The sequence below is a fragment of the Xenia sp. Carnegie-2017 genome, unplaced genomic scaffold (assembly GCF_021976095.1).
Source record: "Xenia sp. Carnegie-2017 unplaced genomic scaffold, XeniaSp_v1 HiC_scaffold_2, whole genome shotgun sequence".
Lineage (NCBI taxonomy): Eukaryota > Metazoa > Cnidaria > Anthozoa > Malacalcyonacea > Xeniidae > Xenia > Xenia sp. Carnegie-2017.
Window position 1 is genome coordinate 4,261,060 of NW_025813482.1, and position 21,707 is coordinate 4,282,766.

The 21,707-nt window shown below is 32.6% G+C and overlaps 3 protein-coding genes across 3 annotated transcripts; 2 read left to right on the forward strand and 1 right to left on the reverse strand.

Annotated features, from left to right (window-relative positions):
- The first annotated feature begins 2,676 nt into the window (after positions 1-2,676).
- On the forward strand, positions 2,677-9,663 carry LOC124440128 (ribosome biogenesis protein WDR12 homolog). Its single transcript, XM_046990456.1, has 15 exons — positions 2,677-2,868; positions 3,213-3,301; positions 3,774-3,880; positions 4,749-4,855; positions 5,500-5,549; positions 5,663-5,728; positions 5,798-5,856; positions 6,245-6,340; positions 7,004-7,049; positions 7,642-7,730; positions 8,166-8,306; positions 8,407-8,512; positions 8,579-8,711; positions 8,774-8,846; positions 9,047-9,663. Exons 1-15 carry the CDS (start codon positions 2,795-2,797, stop codon positions 9,131-9,133), a joined length of 1,323 nt encoding a protein of 440 aa, XP_046846412.1. The 5' UTR covers positions 2,677-2,794; the 3' UTR covers positions 9,134-9,663.
- On the reverse strand, positions 9,507-11,786 carry LOC124440129 (tRNA N(3)-methylcytidine methyltransferase METTL6-like). Its single transcript, XM_046990457.1, has 5 exons — positions 11,184-11,786; positions 10,925-11,055; positions 10,669-10,839; positions 10,218-10,359; positions 9,507-9,824 (listed from the first exon to the last, which is right to left on the reverse strand). Exons 1-5 carry the CDS (start codon positions 11,422-11,424, stop codon positions 9,673-9,675), a joined length of 837 nt encoding a protein of 278 aa, XP_046846413.1. The 5' UTR covers positions 11,425-11,786; the 3' UTR covers positions 9,507-9,672.
- A 40-nt stretch (positions 11,787-11,826) lies between these two features.
- On the forward strand, positions 11,827-17,303 carry LOC124440130 (small ubiquitin-related modifier 1-like). The gene is made up of 5 exons (XM_046990459.1): positions 11,827-11,953; positions 12,026-12,073; positions 15,025-15,102; positions 15,251-15,322; positions 16,807-17,303. Exons 1-5 carry the CDS (start codon positions 11,936-11,938, stop codon positions 16,867-16,869), a joined length of 279 nt encoding a protein of 92 aa, XP_046846415.1. The 5' UTR covers positions 11,827-11,935; the 3' UTR covers positions 16,870-17,303.
- Positions 17,304-21,707: the final 4,404 nt, after the last annotated feature.

Below are 21,707 nucleotides of genomic sequence, written 5' to 3' on the forward strand. Positions count from 1 at the left end.
TCGGCATATAAAGTAAACTACGCGTTGACATACATGAGAAATCTTTCAGAACGTTAAGTGTTATTTAAGCTAAACATACAACTTTCAAAATCAAGTTTTAACTTAACCCAAAAGTAAAGTACGCACCTTTGAGCGGCCATATCAGTATAATTTACTGCTGGAAAAGATTGATTGAACAATGACTCAATTTTCTTAATTTTAGTCCTTTGTGTCTGATACATGGTGCAATGTATATGTAAGAAACTGTTCTCAAATTAATGAATTTACCTTTTTTAGAGTGGTAAGACAATTCTCACATTAATCAGAATATCATAAATAGGTAACTTAAAGCGTCATTTAGTTTCTGTGGTCGATCAGCCATTTTCATAAACCATGCAATTCTCAGCAGTATTACTCAACTTTATTCAGCAAATAGCAGTATAGAAAGCCAGTGGCTTCCCTCAGATTACCTTATAAGTTATTCATTCAAAGGTCAAAATTTTTTGTCGTCGCACTTATTGTCTGTTTGACAATGCAGGTAGAACCGTTTTACATAAAAAACACTAAAAACTGCGACTCTTTGAGCATTTTATGTCAGATACTTTTAGAGAACTGTTATCATTTTCATGTTTTAAATGTTCTAAAATATGGATGTAAGACATAACATGAAGGCGACAACTTTTTCGGACGAAATGTCATCACCATACTCGTACGCCGACAAAGACGTTGTTCAAGAAAGGACTTGTCAAATGTCAATACAAATATTCATACTCTGAATTACAATGAATGTGTAAGCATTTTGATGCATGTTATGCTTAGGTGTATATGACCCCAAATAATAAAAATATAAAGAAAGGATAAAGTTTGTCTGTAATGATTTCAAACTTAAAAAGTCAAAGTTGCCGACATAAATTTTGCTCGCTCAGCATATGTTGCAATAATTGCTTTTGTTAAGAAAAGTGTTGAAAGAGAAAAATATACGTGAGAAAATTTTTACTCTAAGAGAACTCTGAATTTAATTTCTCAAATAATTAAGCCCAAATGCACGCTTGCTTAGTTGGCGAAATAAAAGACTTGGCTTAAAATATACTTCTTGCATATTCTAACCATCAAAAGATTTTGGACTTGATTTGCATTAGTAGATTGACCACATGTAAGAATTCGAGCACTAGTATCTAATCTCAATGGGTATGAAATCGAAAAATTGTTGAAGCATTGTAAAGATAAACCTAAGCAGACAAAAATGATCAGTGGTCGGACTTTGATTATATGAAAGGAATATGAAAATAATGAATGCTGTCTGTCATGATAATGCTCAATGCATTAAGAAAATGGAAGCCTGCTTTAATATGTATAATACAGATGTTAATGCTGCTTACTTATTTTCAAGTGATCACTTCTAAGCTCTCTCAAGTCCACTCACAGCTTCAAGTTGCTATCTCATAAATTTTCTTACTTGGCAAATCAATCATCAACAATATATATTTTTGGTTATTGTTTTCGCTTTTATTCTACCATATAACATCATTTCCTTACATGGAAAATTTGTTTCATTTTATACAACACAATACTCACCAATGTGAACAGAAAATCTCTCAAGGATGCCAAGTGTTTCGAGGAAGATTAAAGTAGCTTTCTTTGGGAAAGGTGTGCTTTAAATTGAATGATGATAAATCTAATTATCTTAATTAAAAATGTGAAATAGTCTACCAATTATTTTAGCTGATCAGGAATGTCGAACAGTGGGGTGCAAGGCCACGTTCTTTTTTCTAAATGTTTAGAACCTAGGAAACGCGATTCTCATAGATAATACACTAGCACAAAGTCGAGTGACACCCTTGGGGTGTTTTATATCGAGGACAAACAAATACGTTTCTAATTGTGAATTCACTTTCCACTTTGTTCCCTCATGTTGGTTAGTATTAAGGAAATTAGAAAATCTTAAAGAACTTCAACAAAGGGACAAAAGTAAGTGCAGAAAAATGAGAAAATGGTTTTACAATGATAAAGAGCATCTTATTATTTGAGATATAGACATTTTTTAAGGCAATACATTTGCATCATTCTGAGACCCTACCGCCTGGAGCTTGTAGCATGAAGTTTTAGTACATTTGCACAAAAAGCAACTAGAGAATGGAGTATCATATCAAAAGTTTAACTTCGTAACATGTTAATTGTTTAATTTATTGACTTTACAAACATTTTCTTTAGAAAACAGTTCTTTTGATTTGAAAGTTCTTTGTTTTGAACTTACATTAGTGTGCAGCCCAAAGTTAGCAAGTCGACAACTCATTAAAGTAGAGCAAAATTTCAATCCTTTATTCTGCATTGTGATGCATTCTAAAAAGGAGTAAATGCCAGTGAATGCAGCGAGTGTGACAGATTGGACAAATGTAACAAATATTATGTAATATTGAACTCAGAAGACACACTCTTTCACAGATTTATGTACGATGTATGAAAGACGATCGGTCACTATTCAAATTATTCAATAAATGTGCACATGAATCGACCGCTATTGTTTAAAGTTTTCACAAATGGAGTTTTCCCAAGATTGTCTTGCGGAACGATGAATTTTAAATTTTACCATTAAATTACTTCTCTCCGCTTTCCCGGAAAAAGTGGAACTTAAACTCAGTTCCAGTGCTCATGCACTCAGCTCGCTGTCAGCTTTGCATATTTGTTTTTGCGAAATACTTCAAGTAACAATGCATTGATTACATTCGAGCAGAAGAACATGTGCAAATATATTCATGTGCAGTGCAATGGTGCAATCTGAAAAAGAGTGAAAACATAGAAAATTTGGATCATTGGTATGGAGAAAACAGATGCGATGAATGTCGACACTTGTAGTCAAATTCAAGTGAATTTCTTTACGAAACATAAAAAGTTAGTTTATAATAGTTTTTTAACTTGTATCGACCTTATGTCAATATTTCTCCACTTTATTGTTTCAATGAGGTCGTTTGTTAATTGTGACTTGTGAGCTTAAAACTCAGTTTTGTGCTTGCAAAATCTATATGTCAACAGGTACTACCTAAACTCTGAATTTCTTGACTTTGGAGATAAATAAAAATGTACCTTGATTCTATGAAATAAGAGGCAACCATCTGCTTTGCCAGTTATGCTTCTTCTTCAAAACAATACTGTAAAATTGCTTAACTGTAAAAATTGATATATTGTGTTGTTTTTTTAAATGACTATGAAACGAACGACTTATATTTACTTATTAGATATGTTGTACCACAAACACCGTTTTCTATCCCAGTAACGGCTAACTGCTCTGATCTTTCCTCTTTGATAAACAGTCTGTTACATCAAGGTATGTATATTAAGGACATTAATTAAACAAGATTTAATTTATATGTTATTTTGAACTGTTCAAAAAACTTGTTTTCAGTGTCATGTTTGTCAAAAGTGTGACAGATTACCTGGTATAAATGAGTAAATACTTTTTATGTTGCCATTGAGCTGTCAATTTTTGCTATACTTTCAGTAAATTCAAAGTTGTTTAAAAGGAATGAGCTGCAGTATCTTCCAATTTTATGTGAAGTTTTCAATACTGAGATCATGGCATCAGTAAAATTTGATTGATGGGGACCATAAAATAATTCATATATTCTGCTATGCCTGGCTTATTTCTTTTCAAAACAATTTCATTTTCAAAAGAAATCATGGCGTAATAAAATATATGAACAGGGTCCATCTCAATTCATGTTGGATTGATGCCAATGACTAAGACACCAATATCTATCCAATGATTTCTTAAAATTCCAGTTTTTTCTTTTATGAAGAGAACATTCTGTATGAAGATAAACAAATTGAGTTTGATTTCCTTATTGGTGGACGATATGTTAAAGAAACTTTAGAAAAGCATATTTCAGCCCAAGATGTGGAAACGGTATGCAATGATTTTCCAAACCAGCATTTATAAATATATTTTACTTATATAAATCCTACATTTGGTGCTTGCCTTTTTATAGCAAATAAAAGCACACATTGATATTGTATTATCTCTACATAATTTTTGCCATTGCAATCACTTTATTGACTAAAAAGTCGGCATACATTGACAAAAGATATTTTGTCTAGTACATGCTGAGAACATTTATCAACTTTTGAAGAAATTGAATGCTGTGTGTAGTGGTGGGAAGCATTTACTTTGGAATAAAACTCCAAAGTTTACTTGTAAGGCTTGACATGAGAAAACATCATGTAAATTTAAAACATCTCTTCCTTGTATGAAGAATCAAATTACCACTACAAGGACATCAGAAAGAGGCCATATTTTAACACAAAAGCCAGTTGCAAAATCAAGATTGTTGAATGCTTTACTTATGATATGTGTTTTTTTTCGGCAGCTCTATTAAAATGCCCCTTTTGGATATTCCTAATCCAGTGTGCGAATTAATGGTGTGCAATGTGCAGTTTGCACATCGTTTTAGCTAAAATGAAAACAATTGCACATCACTTTTTCAAAAGAGGTGCAAAAATCAGCGGTTTTAACGAAAAACACTGTCGTAAATCATATGAATTTGTTCACATTTAAAAATATTAATTTAGCAATTAGCGCTATATAGTAACTAACGTAATATCGATTTGATTATGCCTCTAAAGAAACACTTTTGTCAAAAAAATTGCACATTGTTTTTTCTGAACTAATTCGCACACTGTCCTAATCCATAAAATTTCTCGCATATTGGTATACATACCTATGTTTTTCTAACTTGAACTTATATGTTTTAAATTCATATATTATATACATGTAGGAAAATATAGTTGAAATTGAATACATTGAAAAACAAGCTTCTCCTTGGCCTGAAAAAATGATACTGCAAAATGATTGGATCAGCTCAGTTGCTGTGTCAGATGATTGGTATGTTTTGTATTTTTGGGGGGGGGGAATCATGCTTTCATACTGTTGCCCCATCTTCGGCCAGAATAAAATAGTACAATTTTTGGTAGCTGTATGTAAAAAGACATCCTCCCCCACCTGATGTTCGACATTTCATGAAATATTGTGCGTTGTATGTTAGTAAATATCATTTGATTTTACACAAGTGAACATAAAAAGAAATACAGAATGATAAATTTAATTGAGATACGTAATACTGTTGTGACAGGTAAATTTATGAAAGCACTTTCATTTATCATGAACTGCCTTGAAAGGTATTATCATTAATTTAAATTAAAGAGGTACTACCCAGACTAGAGAAAAACCCTAAAATATGTTGAATTGAAAGACAGTGGCTATAGACTGCAGACTATAACCAATCCAAGCAGTTTTCGTAGAGAAGTTGACTGAAATTAATAAACAAAATGTTTTGCAAAGATAAGTGTGTAAAATATAACTACAGTTACCTATGCATCCGTAAATTTTGTTTCCTTAAATTACGACCGTCGGGCCAAAAACGAAATAACTCGTTTTTTTAAGCTATGAAAAAAGGAACTTATACGCTCGATATTTTGTGAAATGTTCACTTGAAGCATAATTATGAAAGTTTTCCCCATTTCCTACAGTATTCTATCGGGAAGCTATGATAACATGGTTTATTTATGGGATTTCAAAGGTATTCATCCTCTAGTATTTTTAATTTTCATCTTCTTTCAATCATGTTAACTAAATATTGCAAGAAGCTTCAATTACATAAGTTAATTTTTTGGTAATTTTTCCCTATCCCAGGAAATTGTCTGAACTCTATAAATGAGCATGCACAGGCGATCAAAGCTGTTGCATGGATTCGGAAAGGTAACAGTAATGCAAAAGAAGTTAATTTGAAGGAAGAAAAATAACTTTGTCACATGTGTGTATCTTTAGAAAAAGAAAAAGCATATTTTGTTTCATCGTCTCTTGATCAAACTATAAAAATTTGCGAGGTGAGCAATTTATCTTTATTTTTGCTTGGTTTATCACAATTTCTTCTCTTTTTTCATCTACATAATTTCATTTACATTTGACTGTAATATGACAATTTAATGTATATCATAAAATAATCGATCGAGAATAAAGGATGTTTGCTGTGTTTCAACCACATACGGACCAAGAAAACCCTTGGGAGAAGGAGAACTCGGGGTTGAAAGCTGACCAAAAATGCTGTGGTCTCCTTTTGCATTTTGCCCAATCTCCCCGAAAGATGTTGATTTCATCGAAGAACTGTTGAAATCTATCATCTTTGTTTCTTGTTGAGACTCTTGCAAAACAGAACTCTTTATTTCCCTTTGAGAGCAAACATTAAGTGTATATAATATTCTTATTTTTACATAGTGTCCATTAGATAAAGGTCGTTCATCTTGTATTTACGTATGTAAAGGTCATACAAAAAGCGTTGACTGTCTAGCACTTCATTCCAACCAAATGAAGGTATGTAATCCAATTTCAATCGTTTTATTTCGTAAATCTTGTTTGTTTTGTCATAACTGCAAGAAATGTTATGTAGCTAGTGATCTACTTTGAAATTTGAATGTTAGTAATGTAACGACAGGTCTTGCAACGCGAAACCAGGAATGAATAATTGACATTAATCGACAAACGTGCAAATCAATGCATCATAGTGCTTTGCTTAAATTGATGTATTAGTTGATATAAAAATGAACAATCAAAAAACATTGGTAAAGAATTATGAGAAATTATAACTGCAAACTTAGCGAAACCAAGATTGACAACTGGGCGAACTTTGTTTTAAAACCTATGATAGTTGCTTTCTCTTATGATTCAATTTCAACGAAAAATTTATCGACATAAATCAGGCATTGAGTGGGGCTCTTGTTGGATAGTTTACCCTGTCCTGGTTACTAGTGCTGTCAGAGGGTTTTGCTATTACATGCAGGACACATATGGGACTAAATCAACAGGCTAAAATTGAAGTCAGCCGTTTAACTCGTGCCAATGTTTCTACGCACGGTCAAACAAATTTCATTTGGACAGTGACAGTTCTCTAAAATGCAAAACTCGGCGTTCGTTTTATATAAAATTTTCATGAGACAGAACTGCAATATGTCTAAATATAAATTTTTTTCTTTTAAGTTTTGCAGTGGATCTTGGGATAAAACGTTAAAAATATGGTCCGCTGGTAAGTGCCATAACCTCGAATTATCAAACTATACTGATACATTACTGAACACTCTGAAATGTGTTTATGTATAAAAAAATATATGAGGGTGAGGCTCACTACTATCATAATTTCATTGATTACCATTAGGCAGTAACAAATAAATCGGTTTCGTCACTATTTGCCCTTGCTGCTAACTGTGGATGTTCTGTGCTTGTCACCATTTTTTTGTATAGCTTATATTACTTGAATAGCAACGTATTTCAACGAGGTTTTTCTTAGCTCAGCTGTCAGTTCTTTTAGCATGTGTTTATGAAAACTGTCATAGAGATGATGTGTATGTTGTATATTATTAATTTTGGCGTGATCAATGCAATGTTTTCCTATTGTTGTAACTATAATATCAGTACATTTACTTACTTTGTTGTAAAGCATATTTATTTTCATTGCCTTACTGCCAGAATGATTTGACAGTTGGGCGTTTGAGTATCTGATGATCAAAGCCGTCAACTGTTTAACGTTGAGTGTAAATGAACACCTGATCTCTTTCCAAGATTAACATGGTGTTAGATATTCATTCTAACACATATGATATACATTTTACCTTCGCTAGACTTGCTGCCAACTCATGATCTGGATGACAATGAAGGCACTAAAAAGAAGTCAAAGACTGAATTGGGACACAAAAGAAACATAACCAGGGTAATCGAGGATATTGTTATGAAAGAAAGTGTTAAAACATTGATGAAACATGTGCTCCATTCAAATGATCACCTTAACCTACGTAGTTTCTAAGCAAGTGATTACTTGTGACTGTTTTTCATTGTACAATTAATCATTTGAAACTTATTTCTTTCCGAGGGATTACTTACGACTATTTTGATTAATGATCACATAAACGTAGCTTCGATGGCATAGTGTATTCTAACTTCTCTTCGATTTCCTTTGCTTTGAAGGGACCATAAAACAACTGAACTTTAGCTTCCCCAAGTATTGAAAATATTGCTAAGCGCTGCCATTGCCTATTGTAGTCGTTTTACTACAATGTATGTTAGTAAAAAAGATCCTCTACTGAACCAACGTTTTAACTTAAATAAACGGCCAGTCTAAAAATTAGCATTTATGAATATTTTGTAGACGCCTTTGATGACAATGACTGGACATACAGAGGCAGTATCCTCAGTTTTGTGGTCGGAGGAGAGCGAAATACTTAGTTGTAGCTGGGACCATACGATCCGTGTCTGGGATGCCAACTCCGGCATTAACAAACATACTTTGGTCATATAAATTGCTGTTTATTCTATTCTTCTCTTTATATTTATATTTGGACAGAAAAAGAGTCGACTTTTTGTCATTGAGTTTGTAATTTTATATTTAGACTGGAGGAAAAGCTTTCAATTGCATTTCTTATTCAGCTCACTCAAAGTTAATTGCATCAGGAGGAGCAGATAGACATGTAAGATTGTGGGACCACAGGATACGAGGTTAAAAACATTTTTTTCACTATCTATAATACTAAAGTAGCTAATCAAATCAGGGAATTTTTTTAGATGGTGCTGTATTTCAGAAGGCTTTGACGTCACACGATGGTTGGATTTCTTGTTTATATTGGTCGCCAAACAATCAACACATGCTTATCTCCGGCTCTTATGATAAAATGTTGTTATTATGGGATACCAGAAGGTTTGAAAAGACTGAAGTGAGTTGTTTTGTTGTTTCACTCATCATTTCCTCGTAATTTACAGCCCAACAACACCTTTGCATAAACTCCGAGGACACAATGATAAAGTTATGTGCGTTGATTGGACGATAGAAGAGGTAAAAAGTACTCTGTCATTCAATTACATTTGGGCTCGGCGCAAATCGTACTCTGAGCTTTGTCAGTGACAAATTATTGGTTTTTTCCCAACTTTGGAAAATCTTAATTTTTAAAGGCTTGCATTATAATTTTCATGAAATCAATTGTTTTTAAAAGCCGTAATCAAGTCTTATCATTGTTATAAATGTCTTTTGTACAGTTTGTCGTCAGTGGTGGAGCTGATAATCAAATAATAATACATCGTGTTTTTGGAAAGGACGACGGAGCAACTGACGACTCTAGTTGATTTCTAAAAGTATCGCACGGAACCATTCTTGTTGTGTACGGTCAAAATGGATTATGGTTGTTGATAACGTTCATTTTTCTTTTGCTTCAACTGTACGTAAAGAAAGCACTTCATCTGACGATTTTTGATGGGCACAAATTGAGGTTTAACACCGCCGTTCAATCTGACATCGACAATAAAAGTCTTAGCTAAGTATCCGGTGATGAATGTACGAGGGGTTTCGTAACTGGGTCAGTAGCAAGATTAGTATTGACTGGTTGTCTTTGTTTTATTGAGCAACTTTTTGTACAGACATACTTGAAACAAGTTATAGTTTTAAGGAATCATATGTGCCAAACATTTATGTACAATTTGTTGATTCATACGAGATAGATAGAATCAAAAACTTTATTTATATATACTACTGTAACACTATGTCAATCACAGCTGATTATCATGAACAGGGTTTGTAGAACTAATCTGGAAGTTAATTACAAATTTTTTATATCATAAATATACCAAGGCCTATGTGCTGAGGTAGGAAAAAACTAGGGATGCATTTAACTTGTATTATTACTTGTTTTAACAAATTTTCCTTGTACAAATATTCGAAGGACATCAATGCCTTCTTTCTTGTTAACAGTTCTTCGTTGTACATAGTGACATTCAGCAACCTTATACCCAGCATCAGTGAAAAGCTTAGTTAAATATTCTGAAATTATAACGATTAAAATTTGATATGATTTTATACCAAGATTTTCCATAAAAATTTACAACTTAATAAAAAAGTCTTTGATTTGATAGTTATATAACAGTGGAAATTTAAGTAGTATCAAAAAGTGTTGCTTTTTCATATTAGCATCCATCATCAGAATTATTACGATAGCAAGTTTCCCATCACTCAAGGCAAAAAAATTGGGATTACAAAACTAGTTCTACAAAATATAAAAGAATGCTGGCCCTTGCATATGGCAAGTTTCTAGAAAGTAATCACTTTAAAATAAAAATTCTTCAAAGCCATATAATATTGTTCACTACAAGATGTGGTTGTAGTTGCTTCTAATTTCAGAATTAAACAATGTCAAATTCAACGTGTTGAATATACCTGGAGTAAAATAAAAAGCTCTTGTGCCATCTTGACGAACATAAAAATTTTCTTCAATTTTATGACCTTTAGAAAATCTTAACATTGCATGATCATGCAAGCCATAGTCACGAAACAATACCATTCCTCCTGGTTTGAGAACCTAAGAAAGATTCATCATCAATAAATGACAATGTTGTATGATTGGAAATTATGGTTGAAACATCCTTTCCCGGGGAAAATGGTTGAATTTGCTAGAGAAAAAGTTTCAAACCATACAAAGCAACATGACAACATCACGTATTGTAAGTGCCACAGAACAATAGCTCGCCTCTTCATATAATAATTAACTTTTTTAAAAAAAAATGCCAACTGTGCATTTTTCTGATTTTCATGCATGCACATTATCATATGATCATAAAACTAAAGTATTACAATGTTCAAAATAGTTATCAAATGATATAAAACTTACTATGGCAATATTCTTCAATGCTGTCAACATTTTACCAGGTGATATACTGGACAAAACAAAAATGATTGTGACAATATCAGCAGAGTCAGTGTTCATATTTCTAGTAAGCTGATCTTGTGTAATATCACAGTTGAAGACATTTATCTTGTTTGAATCAAAACATGGATTTTGCTAAAATAAGAAAATTGAAGTTTTGTATAGTACATTTGAGTCTGGTATTCAATTGTGACCCAAATGTGCCATACTAAAAGCTTACCTCAACAAAAGCTACTGCTCTTTTAGAAAAGTCACAAGCATGAATGAACATTGATGGTATTTCTTGTAATAAAGGAAATATGGTATTCCCAACACCACAGCCAACCTCGAGTAATGTTTTCCCAACAAGTTCTTCAAGAAAAAATACAACTTGTCCATGAATGAGTGTATTTCACCAAGTTTAGGGAGAACAGGTTTAGAGGTTGGGGAGGGGTGAAAGAGGGGGTGGCTTTATCGTCATGGGACTTAACTAGAACTACCTTCATTTAAACAAAGTTCTTTGAATTCTCGACAGGTCCAGTGTCTATCTTTAAAAAACTTTGTTGAGTTGCGTTTGTAGAACAAATCCCAATTACGTTGGGCATCATCTTCAAGCTTCTTTTTTTTAAAATCTGACACAGTAATGCAATCCTCTTTAAGTTTCATTGACTCGTTCACTGTGAGACAACGTGCTCTGTCTTTGTATATTTGGCGTTGTTCAGCCATGAATGAATGATGCATGTCATGAAATCACAATGAAATAGGTTCCATTCTGCATCCAGGTTGAAATAATGAACTCGTGGTTTGAAAGTTCTTACTAAACATGGGGAAAAGTACCAATTGGAGTTACTGTTTTATGACAATATATGTGTTTCGTGTTACTACGTCACTGAAGCGCCGGAGGATGGTTGATGGATACAGAGAAGTATCCATCAACCATCAACCATCAATTGAACAAAGAAATCGAGTGAATGGTCTATTCAGTTTGAGGTATAGATCTGATGTGAAGATCATTCCGTGTTATATTTTACAAAAGAAGCTTAACGTAAATTTACAATTTTTTTCTTTTCCCTGCAATAATTTTGCTTTTATACATTTCCATATTCGTGTATTAGTAAAATGCGCGGGGTACCGGTATCCCATGATGCTCTGGTGGTTTTCTGCTAGTCTATTTTGTTTGGCCAAGGGTTGTGGAATTACGAAAAGATTTGTTGAGTAGAATTTATATATTAACTTTTGAGCAGCCCAAAAAATGTCTGAAGAAAATAAGGTTTAGTTTATTAAGTAACACTGATGATTCAAAATTTTCTCTTCTTCATTCTGTGCCTTTTGATTTTCACAGGAAGTCAAACCAGAGTCAGAACATATCAATCTCAAAGTCATTGCCCAGGTGAGATTCTCTTCAAGCACACTTTTTAAGGAAAAAGGCCGTTAGTTTCCCTTGAAATATTTGTTTTATCTGTTACCTAAGAGGCCCTATTAATGAAATGTTAAACTATTTACGCATGGAAAGAAAAGGTCTGGTTTGAAGGAAATGTTTATTTAGAAATTTCCCATGATGGCGGTCAAAAATGTGCACGTGTTTTGTAATATTAAAAGAACATGTAAAGTATTCAATATTGAGAACTTGAATAGTTACGCTTGTGCTTATATTTTATTTATTTTTGTGGTTTCATTTTTTATTTTTCATGAACTCAATTTGAAACAATTATGTCAAATATTCAAAGTCAAATATCTGTTGATCTGTTTTTGTAATACAGCTTTAATAGAAAATTGTGAAGCTGGATTATTATATCAATATAACTTCACTAATACAAACTCTTCTTATTTTGTATTCAAAAATTAACTACTTTGTCATTGAATTATCTAATGAAAGTCAAGAGAGATTGAACATACTTGTGTGTACAGTATAGGCCTTTGTTCTTGCTTTAGCTACATTAAGAACTTACAAACATTCCCAATTCACATTCAGTTGTCTGTTGTAGTCACGACAGTTTATTATATTTTCATAAGCAGGTTTTGTGTTGTTGGTAGTTAACTTGAGAATTAGTGCTTATACACAAACAATAGAATGCATTATTCAAGGTAATTGGTAGATAGTTGAACTTAATCATTGTGTTTATTAATGAAATTGGAATGTTAGTAGAAACCCCAAAGAAAAACTATCAGTAAAACAGGTTTTAGAAATTAAAAGTGTAAGGGTCTTGTGTTTTAGACATTTAACATAAATCACAACTTTCTTAAACTTGTTTAATGCATTTACGTTTCTAAATACTTATGCCCTCTTTATTGCAGAATGAATGAAATACTTATGTATAAGTTGATTTACAATAATATGTTGATAGAAAAAAGAGATACACACAGAAGATATTTGTAATATTAGGCCGATAAATAATGTTATATATTTACAAATTGAAAATAGTGTTTACATGTGGAAGTTGTTAAGGTTTGGATTCATTTTTTTAATGTAAAGTGGTTCTTTCAGAAGGCAACATTCTCTATCAGAATAAAATAGATAAAAAGTAATGTACTCTTATTTAATCTGTTGACCATTCTACTGTCTTACTGATTGTATCATCTAAATGTGGAAAGCTTTAATTTAATGGACTATTTTAAGGATTGTCCACTTCTAATTGCGGAAGCTACATAATTTTGGGGATATTTTATTTGAATAGCATATTCACAAGCTTTACATGTGCTATTGAATAAATATTAGTAAATCATTTCTTTAAAGCTTACCTAACTTAAGCTAAATGTTTAATATGCATTCCTATCAAACAAACAAACAACAACAAACAACATTTGTATACCGGCCAGTATTAATCCCCGCCAGGGGGGTTGACCGGTCCATGAACTTTAAAAACTTAACAATTAACTTTTTTAACTTTTATGCATTCCTATCAATAACATGCTTCATTATTTTGAAGCTATTGTTAAAACATCAATCACTAGAGATGAAATTTTCCAATGAATACTTTATACAATCTTGATTTTGTTGTTGAACATGGCTAGACACTGAAGTGTGTTATAAATGTTAGTTCTTCATCACTTGGATACTGTTTTAGATAGTCATTGATTGTATGTAGTTAAATATTGCTCTGTAATATGAATTCTTTTGCAGTTTTATCAATTTAGTGACTATAATTTGCATCTTATATACATGGTAGTGTATCGCATCACAAATATGACAACAAATTGCTAAAAAAATAAAATGTGCAACCATTTGAGTGTTTAGAACAGCCAGTTTTAAATTCTGGGAGTGCGTGTCTGCCAATTCAAAAAATTTTAATGGTGCTAAAGATGTTTTGTCAAAATTGCCCAACCAAACAACACACACTAATGCACTGTTCTATAACTCTTCACGGAGAATAAAATTATAACAATCATTAAATGAACATTATCATTGTTTTTGAAAAAGTGTTTTATGAATTTTGGAGAGACAAATTTTTACAGAAAGACTTTCTAAGATTTTTGACTTTAAGTCCAATTTATTGAATTAAGTTTATGTAAGTAAAAAATTTAAATATGTTGCACAATATTATCCATTATTTATTTCTGTCAAATGGTCTTGCTTTATGGCTGGGCTTTCAAACTATGCAATCTAATTATGTAAATGAATTTATAAATATAATTTTTGTAAACTTCCTTGATCTTATTAGACTGAAGATGTCTTAAGTCAAGACAAAATGCAACTTGTTTAAAATAAATTTTTAAGACAAATTGCTTATGGCCATTTTAAAAGTTATCTGCTGGGCTCTAATATTTATATTGAGAATCAGTTTCCCACCTGGCACCTCATAGCAACAATGTTTTAATCAAGCCATCCAAAGATTGAAAACCATTTTTGAAGTAATTGTTTACTATTGTGAAAATTAAGAATTTTTGTTTAAAAATGTGGTAATCCAGAATAATTGACGAGTCATGGATTTCAAGTCTGATTAGTTGAAAGAAATTAAAATTTGTTGCAGTATTTACCAATTTAAAATGTACAGTAAAAAAAGATTAAATGATAAGTGATCGCAGAAATGGAGGTGAAAAGGTGAATTTTTACTACAGTAAACTACCCTAGTTATTGCAATGTTTTTTTTCTGTGATAACTGTTAGATTACCATCTTCTTGTGTGCCTTGCGTAGCTGCAGAGATGTGTTGGATTGAGGGCTTAGCAATACACCTCTGCTCTGCCTTTATGTAAAGATACTGAGTTACAGACAGTTGTGTAATTAGACTTTATTCTGTGACTATAATGTGTTTTATGAAATAATGAAAGTTACACTTAGTTGGGGGAGTGTGTTTGACACAACTACATGAATATGGCTGTAAATTCTGTAAATGATTCTTTAGGATAATACAGAAGTTCACTTCAAAATTAAAAGAACAACTCAACTTAAAAAACTAAAGCAAGCATTTTGTGATCGACAGGTGAGTGTTGGTAGATCCTTGATTTTTTATTGTTTTGAAAGTAAGTTGTTGTGATTATCCTTGTTTGTTTGTTTTTAATGTCTACTTATAGTCAATAATTATATTATTAAATAATGCAAAATTATATTGTGTTGTATGTTCCACTTAGGGTGTGGCTCTTAATTCGTTACGATTTCTATTTGATGGGCAAAGGATAAATGATGATCAGACCCCAAAAGATGTGAGTTGTCTTTATTTAAGCACCTTACAGACAAACAAATTTTCTATGACAAATACTTGCTAGCCCTTGTGTACAGGCAACAAACTTTTTACAAGTGGCAAATTTTCTATGACAAATGCATTTGTTCAAAAGCTGACATGCTAGCTTTTGAACAAATACATTGGCCAAAGAAAACTTTGCTTCCCATACAGATGGGCAAATGAGATTTGCCACATAAAAATTTGTCAAAAAAAATTTGCTTGTCTGTAAGCAACTTTATGTACAATATAAATATGTTTTAAGACAAAACTGATTTGAGAAACATTTGTTTTAAAGAAAACAATATAAATATATAAACAGACATTTTAATGCATGCTGAAACAATAAATACCATAGTATGCAATGATGGCTCCTCCGGTCAGGCAGGACTAAAGCAGGGTGGTGCATATATGTGGAAAAACAGTATTTTATGTGAAACAATGGTTTGGTGGCTCTACAGCTGAAATATTTTGGATGATTAACATAATTTTAGTGAATATTCTTTTACTAATTGACCCTGACTCTCTAGAATTTGCTTCGTGCATTCATGGATTTTAAATTGTCATGCATTAAATGCAGCCAATTTTCTCAATACTGTTATGGAATGTTTTTATGATCTTGATTGCCTTCTCTCATTTCTTTGCTACAGTGTTAACAGGTATCCATCATCCCTTCCACCAACTACAACAGTGCATTTCACCAAAATCAAAATTTAAAGCAATAAAATCACAGCTGACCTTTCTATATATAATAGACCTAAGCATGCGCATTTGAATCGTTTTATTGCTTCAAACGGCGTATTTTATTGTGTTAATTTCACCCCATTTCACACTGTAACACATAAGATCTAACTCACTAACATTTGCACAGTGAAAGAAAAATTTCTTTTTTGTTGTGTTCATTCTTGCGCTTAATTCACACTGATTCAGACTATGATGCACACTGATTCACCCCCTTCCCCAAGAATATTTCTAAAATAGTATTTCGTATTACAGCTGATAAATGTAGTAGTATTAGAGGCTATGAAATTGTACGGTAAGACTAAGTAAAGTGGGCCAGGTGGCACTAAAACATTAAAATTTAAATAAATAATTAAGCGAAAATTTATTTAATAAAAGTTTTTAACTTTCAAACTTTCTTTACGTAAGGTTCACTCTTCTGTAATGTAAAAATCCGCAATAGCCTGAGGCCTTTGCAACTTTAGCTATGATAACGATGCACCTCCCTTGGAAAATCTGCACCCCTTCTATCAAATGAGGCTAATGAGCAATGATCCGCCCCTGTCTGAAACTATGTATTTTTAGAAAACGTAAGGGATGAAATTCTTAACATAAATAATTCCAATAGAGTTCTTAACTTTATCAACTGTGTTTTTCAAGCTACGTATGTTAATTCTTATTCTGCTGGTTCCGTCATTTGATTTTGTTTGTGAAGATGATATGTATTTTAGTTCTTTCTTTTAAAAGCTTGAAATGGAAGACGATGACGTTATTGAAGTTTATCAAGAACAAACTGGAGGCTTCAGCTGAACTAGGCGGTAAAATATAGGACTTAGATCGCGACCATTCCCTACACTGAGTGGATAATTAATTTTTACTTTAAGTATTTTATTTCATGATATGTACAGTTGTTGTAGACCAGTAGCAAGTGCTTGACATATTTGTTATTATGAGAAATATTGCGTTATAAACTAGATTAAGTAGTTTTCTCAATCTGGTACGAATCAACTTTACAGTAAATCAGCGCACCACTGTACAGCTAATCTATATATTTTCAGCTTTTTTTCGTATTTACGATTCGTTTGCTCTATCTCTCATGAGGTGACTATATTGTTAAAGAACACAAAATTTGCTCTGTATTTGAGACTTGTGAAATTTAAATAGTTCGTCAGTAATACATAAATAGAGAGTAATATTCCATTGACGGTTCGTATAATAAATGTTTCATTAAAGCGTCGAGAGTACTGTGTGTGTGTGTGTGTTTTGTTTGATTTTACTATTTGGCAAGAATAAGATTATATACAGATTTATATACAGTTTGACAGTAAGGTTATATACAGTTTAACTATGAGCCATATGCAAAATGGCATTGCACTTGTACTGGACAATTTTATAATTTTAACTGGATAAGGTTAAGGTTGCACGTGATGGATGTGACAGATGAGTCTAATATCAAACGCGTTTGATATTAGACTCATCTGTCACGAATGACAAATGTTGTTCTGAATCTCTCGGCGCACACTAGAAATTCTGTCGATCGCACTTGTCACGAATAACTAAGTACGCGCGGCAAGCTTGACACTAAGTGTGTGCGCTTACTATCAATGACACTAAGCTATCAATGACACTAAGCTATCAATGACTCTAAGCTACCAATGACACTAAGCTATCAATGACACTAAGCTACCAATGACACTAAGCTACTAATGACACTAAGCTACCAATGACATTAAGCTACCAATGACACTAAGCTATCAATGACACTAAGCTATCAATGACACTAAGCTATCAATGACTCTAAGCTACCTATAACACTAAGCCACTAATGACACTAAGCTAGCAATTCACATTTGGAATAAAGACAATGAAGTAGCTATAATCAGTGAAAAGAAATACTTTTTCCTGTCTTTTATTTATAGGAATCTACTTTCTTGAATATTGTCATATGTTTAGAGCTTAGAGCTCGTTCATAACTATCTCTGAAGTGGTCTTTATCTGTTTCCTTTAGTCACTACATATCACAATGTCTAAAAGCCTGTTGATATCAATTGCCTATGATCCAGAAAACAAGGAAGCAACCCTACATCTACAATGAGTTCATCTATCATGCCTGAAGCTCATCTCATCACTGTCTCCCAAATTTCATACACACCCTGTTCTACTCTATCATATACTTCTCTGTCGCCTTTAGACTTCAAACAACACAAAAAATGCAGCTTCCTTAAATTATGTACTTGAAAACGAGTACAGCTTACTGGCAAAAATCTTGTTGACAAAAATTGAGAAAGTGCATTTATGGATGCATAGTTTCGTAAGAGCACAATAGTCATTAAACATTTAAAATAAACGACAAATTTCTTTAGAGCAAACATGTTTTGGCATACTTTATGCCATCTTCAAAGTATGCCATCTTATGGATGTTTATATAAGATATTTTTGTTCCTTGATGTATCTTGTGCATCATGTTTCTTGATGCATGTGCGCCCACTAGAACACATCTTTTTTGACATTCATTCACTCGGAATTCGGAAAAAATTAATTTAGTTTTTTTGTTCATGAATGGGCGAACGGGATTAGATTATAATTTGTATTTACAACAAAAGATGGAATTACAAACCATGCTTCAAACTATAGACCATGACTGCCTTGTCATTTGGTTATTTATACTACCAGTATTTGTGCTGGATTGATAAATAAAATGTTTTCATTTGTTTATACTTCAAGGGTATTCTTTAGTTTTTTGTTGTTTTTCGTTGTTCATGTGACTTTCATGTATTTCATAAGAAAAAAGTTATTTACGATAATTTTATGTGACTTGCCAAGGAAGCGACCACACGCAACACTAAATGTCTTTATTAAAGCAACATTGTTGTCAATTTATTAGTTGGTTGTACCTGCTGTTTTCCAGTATGTTTTATAATCTTTGAAGTTTTGCAATTATTACTGAAGTATATTATATTGTAGCATCACACGAACAGCAAGTTATTACTTTTGAATGTTTAAAAATGTAATTCATGATTACGTATACCAACCATTTTTTGTAAAATCATATTCTAAGACGTAGAAGAATCTTGAATTATACACGAGCAAGTTTATGGGTATAAGATATATGTTTAATCAAACCCAAGATTCAATCCCTTAAGGAATGAGATTTATTAAAGGACAAGATCGATAGGATAATTTAAATTTATGGTTTACTAAAGCTGCGTTTACCCCATACGGGTTTCGCTCATCACCTCATCTTCACTTGCTTAAAAGGTTACTGTTCGGAAGAAAATCTTATTGAGTTAATAGGTTTCGCCTATTTGATTGTGTTTCTGACATTTAACAATTTCACTACCTTTTAGTACAAAGAAAATTTAACCTGCTACAATAGTAATCCGGTATAGTGTAAACGTTCAAATTTCGCATTTCACATGCGCCGAATGCCTTAAAGACATAAGAAATTGAGATGAGGCCTGTTTCAAACTTCGCATTTTACATGAGCCGAATGCACTTAAAACAAAAGATAATGAGAATGTTTATTTTACCATTTTCTTTTGTTTTAAATGCATTTGGTCATGTAAAATGCGATGTATGAAACTTGCCTAAACTAGAATAAAAGCACCATGATCATGGTGAATATTTTTAGTCGTGTCCAGGTGGTAGACTTTGATAAGCTTACTTATTTCGTGGTAACTTTCAAACAACTTTATTGTGAGTATAATTCATTTGCCGTTTCTAGATCTGCATGCGCAGCTAGATTGCTAACGTATTTTAGCAATTGTTTGTTACATGTGCTTATAGCTTGTTTAAAACTTTTTTTGTACAAAACTTATAGTACCCATTGAAATCATGATTGAAATACTCTTTGTACACGTTCATTAATAATTAGCTTACATAAAATCAAAGCGTTGGTTAGTAAGCACAAAAAATTACGATGCAAATAAACAAGTCAATTTCTAGAGGGTGCCTCCAAAAAAACGCTACCAAAATTAATTATGTATTCGCTAAATTTATTATGCACAATAACGTAGCTAGCATTCAAAATTGTTCAATGAACTTAATAGTTCTACGCTACTGGGATTTATTAGGGTTTGTGCAGTATTAGTAAAAGAAAAACAAGCTTAAACTTAAAAGTGCCATCATACACTGACTTTTATCTTAAATTTGTTACGCAAAACCTTTGTAAAGGCAAAGTGACATTTGAGTTCTAAGTTCTAAAAGCCACAAAAACGTAATCGTATTTTCCATAAATTGCAACGAACATGGACAATCGTATGACTAAATCTAACCAGGCGGAACATAGCTATTGCCGATTAATTATCTTATGCAGATTTCATTTTAATACATTTATAATCATTTGTACGGGTTCCGTTTTTTTGAGACGCTTTGTTACCTTTGCCACCATCACCACGTGCAATTGAGGGCACACCCAGGAGCTGACCAATCAGAACACAACACGTTCATGCAACTTGTGGCATACTTAAATATTAACTCAATCGATGATCGTGTTAGTTGAATTTGTACATCAGCAAGGTACACGAAGATTAGTTGGCAAAAGTTGAAACCCTATATCTTTTGAATAGTTCGTCGAGTTCTTTGAAATCGTGTTCAGGTAAAAGTGCTTTTTGATACTCGTTTTTATAGGGTACTCATTCTTTGATGGAAGTGCGTAATGTGAAAGATATTGTGATCTTTGTTCATCCTAAATGTGAGATCTAACGTATCTTTTCATTAAGTTTTTGCTCTGGTAATTCATGTTTGCTCTATGCTTTGTTTTAGATTTGAAGGTTTTTTGCTAAAAGGCAAATGCGCGTAGTCACGAAATAAGATTGCGAAAGAACGAACAAAATGTTGGTGGTCAGTTATTCACAATAATGGTGGACTTGTTAAACTAAAGAAAGTTATCATTGTTCACGATAGACGTTGATCATGACTGCTTTTGTTGACTAAATTCTCTTGAGGTTGAGCGATCGGTTGAAATTCTACTTCTTCAACTGCTTTTAATGAACTGAATGAAATGTATGTATGTTTTTGCTCTTAACATTTTTGTGAGTAATTTTGAATTAAAATTATCTTCTTTTATCGCATTATTAGAAACCGTCTCTTCAATGATCCACAATGGACAAAATACTCCAGAGAATAAGAAAAACGCGCGACTTTTGTCCTGCAGGCTAGATGACAAGCTATGAATACAAAACATTCCTGCCTAATCAATAAATTGCAGCGACAAAGAACATTAAAGGACGATTTGTCATAGTATAAATTGACAATGTACTGAACAATGATCCAGAATGAACAATTGCCATGAAGCAGAAAACACGTGACTTCTGTCCGGCATGGCATATAGACATGACAAGCTATGAATGCAAACACTAAATACAGCTCTTCAGTAATGGTGTCACGAGATTAACACCTAGAAAACATTACTGGGCTATGGCTGTCCTGAAACGATTTTCCTGGACATGTTTCCTGCTACTACGATACCTTCTTGATCAATTAAGAAGACAACTTGGTCAATTACAAACGGCGATTTGTCATGGTAAGCATACTGCGCCAAGCTTTTCCCCACAACACAATAAACTCGCCCAAGACCTTAAAGCCATTTTCAATTGTTTATGTAAACTGAATATACTGAATGTGTGATTTAAAGTTATTTATTTTCT

Excerpts from the sequence above, each read along its gene's own strand:
- LOC124440128 (XM_046990456.1), top strand. The coding sequence starts at position 2,795 with ATGGAGAAAACAGATGCGATGAATGTCGACACTTGTAGTCAAATTCAA. Across the intron at positions 3,302-3,773 it reads AAACAGTCTGTTACATCAAG|AGAACATTCTGTATGAAGAT; the intron begins GTATGTATATTA and ends TCTTTTATGAAG. Across the intron at positions 4,856-5,499 it reads GTTGCTGTGTCAGATGATTG|TATTCTATCGGGAAGCTATG; the intron begins GTATGTTTTGTA and ends CATTTCCTACAG.
- LOC124440129 (XM_046990457.1), bottom strand. The coding sequence starts at position 11,424 with ATGCATCATTCATTCATGGCTGAACAACGCCAAATATACAAAGACAGA. Across the intron at positions 10,840-10,924 it reads GAGCAGTAGCTTTTGTTGAG|CAAAATCCATGTTTTGATTC; the intron begins GTAAGCTTTTAG and ends TTCTTATTTTAG. Across the intron at positions 10,360-10,668 it reads CATTGAAGAATATTGCCATA|GTTCTCAAACCAGGAGGAAT; the intron begins GTAAGTTTTATA and ends AATCTTTCTTAG.
- LOC124440130 (XM_046990459.1), top strand. Across the intron at positions 15,103-15,250 it reads AAGCATTTTGTGATCGACAG|GGTGTGGCTCTTAATTCGTT; the intron begins GTGAGTGTTGGT and ends TGTTCCACTTAG. Across the intron at positions 15,323-16,806 it reads ATGATCAGACCCCAAAAGAT|CTTGAAATGGAAGACGATGA; the intron begins GTGAGTTGTCTT and ends TTCTTTTAAAAG.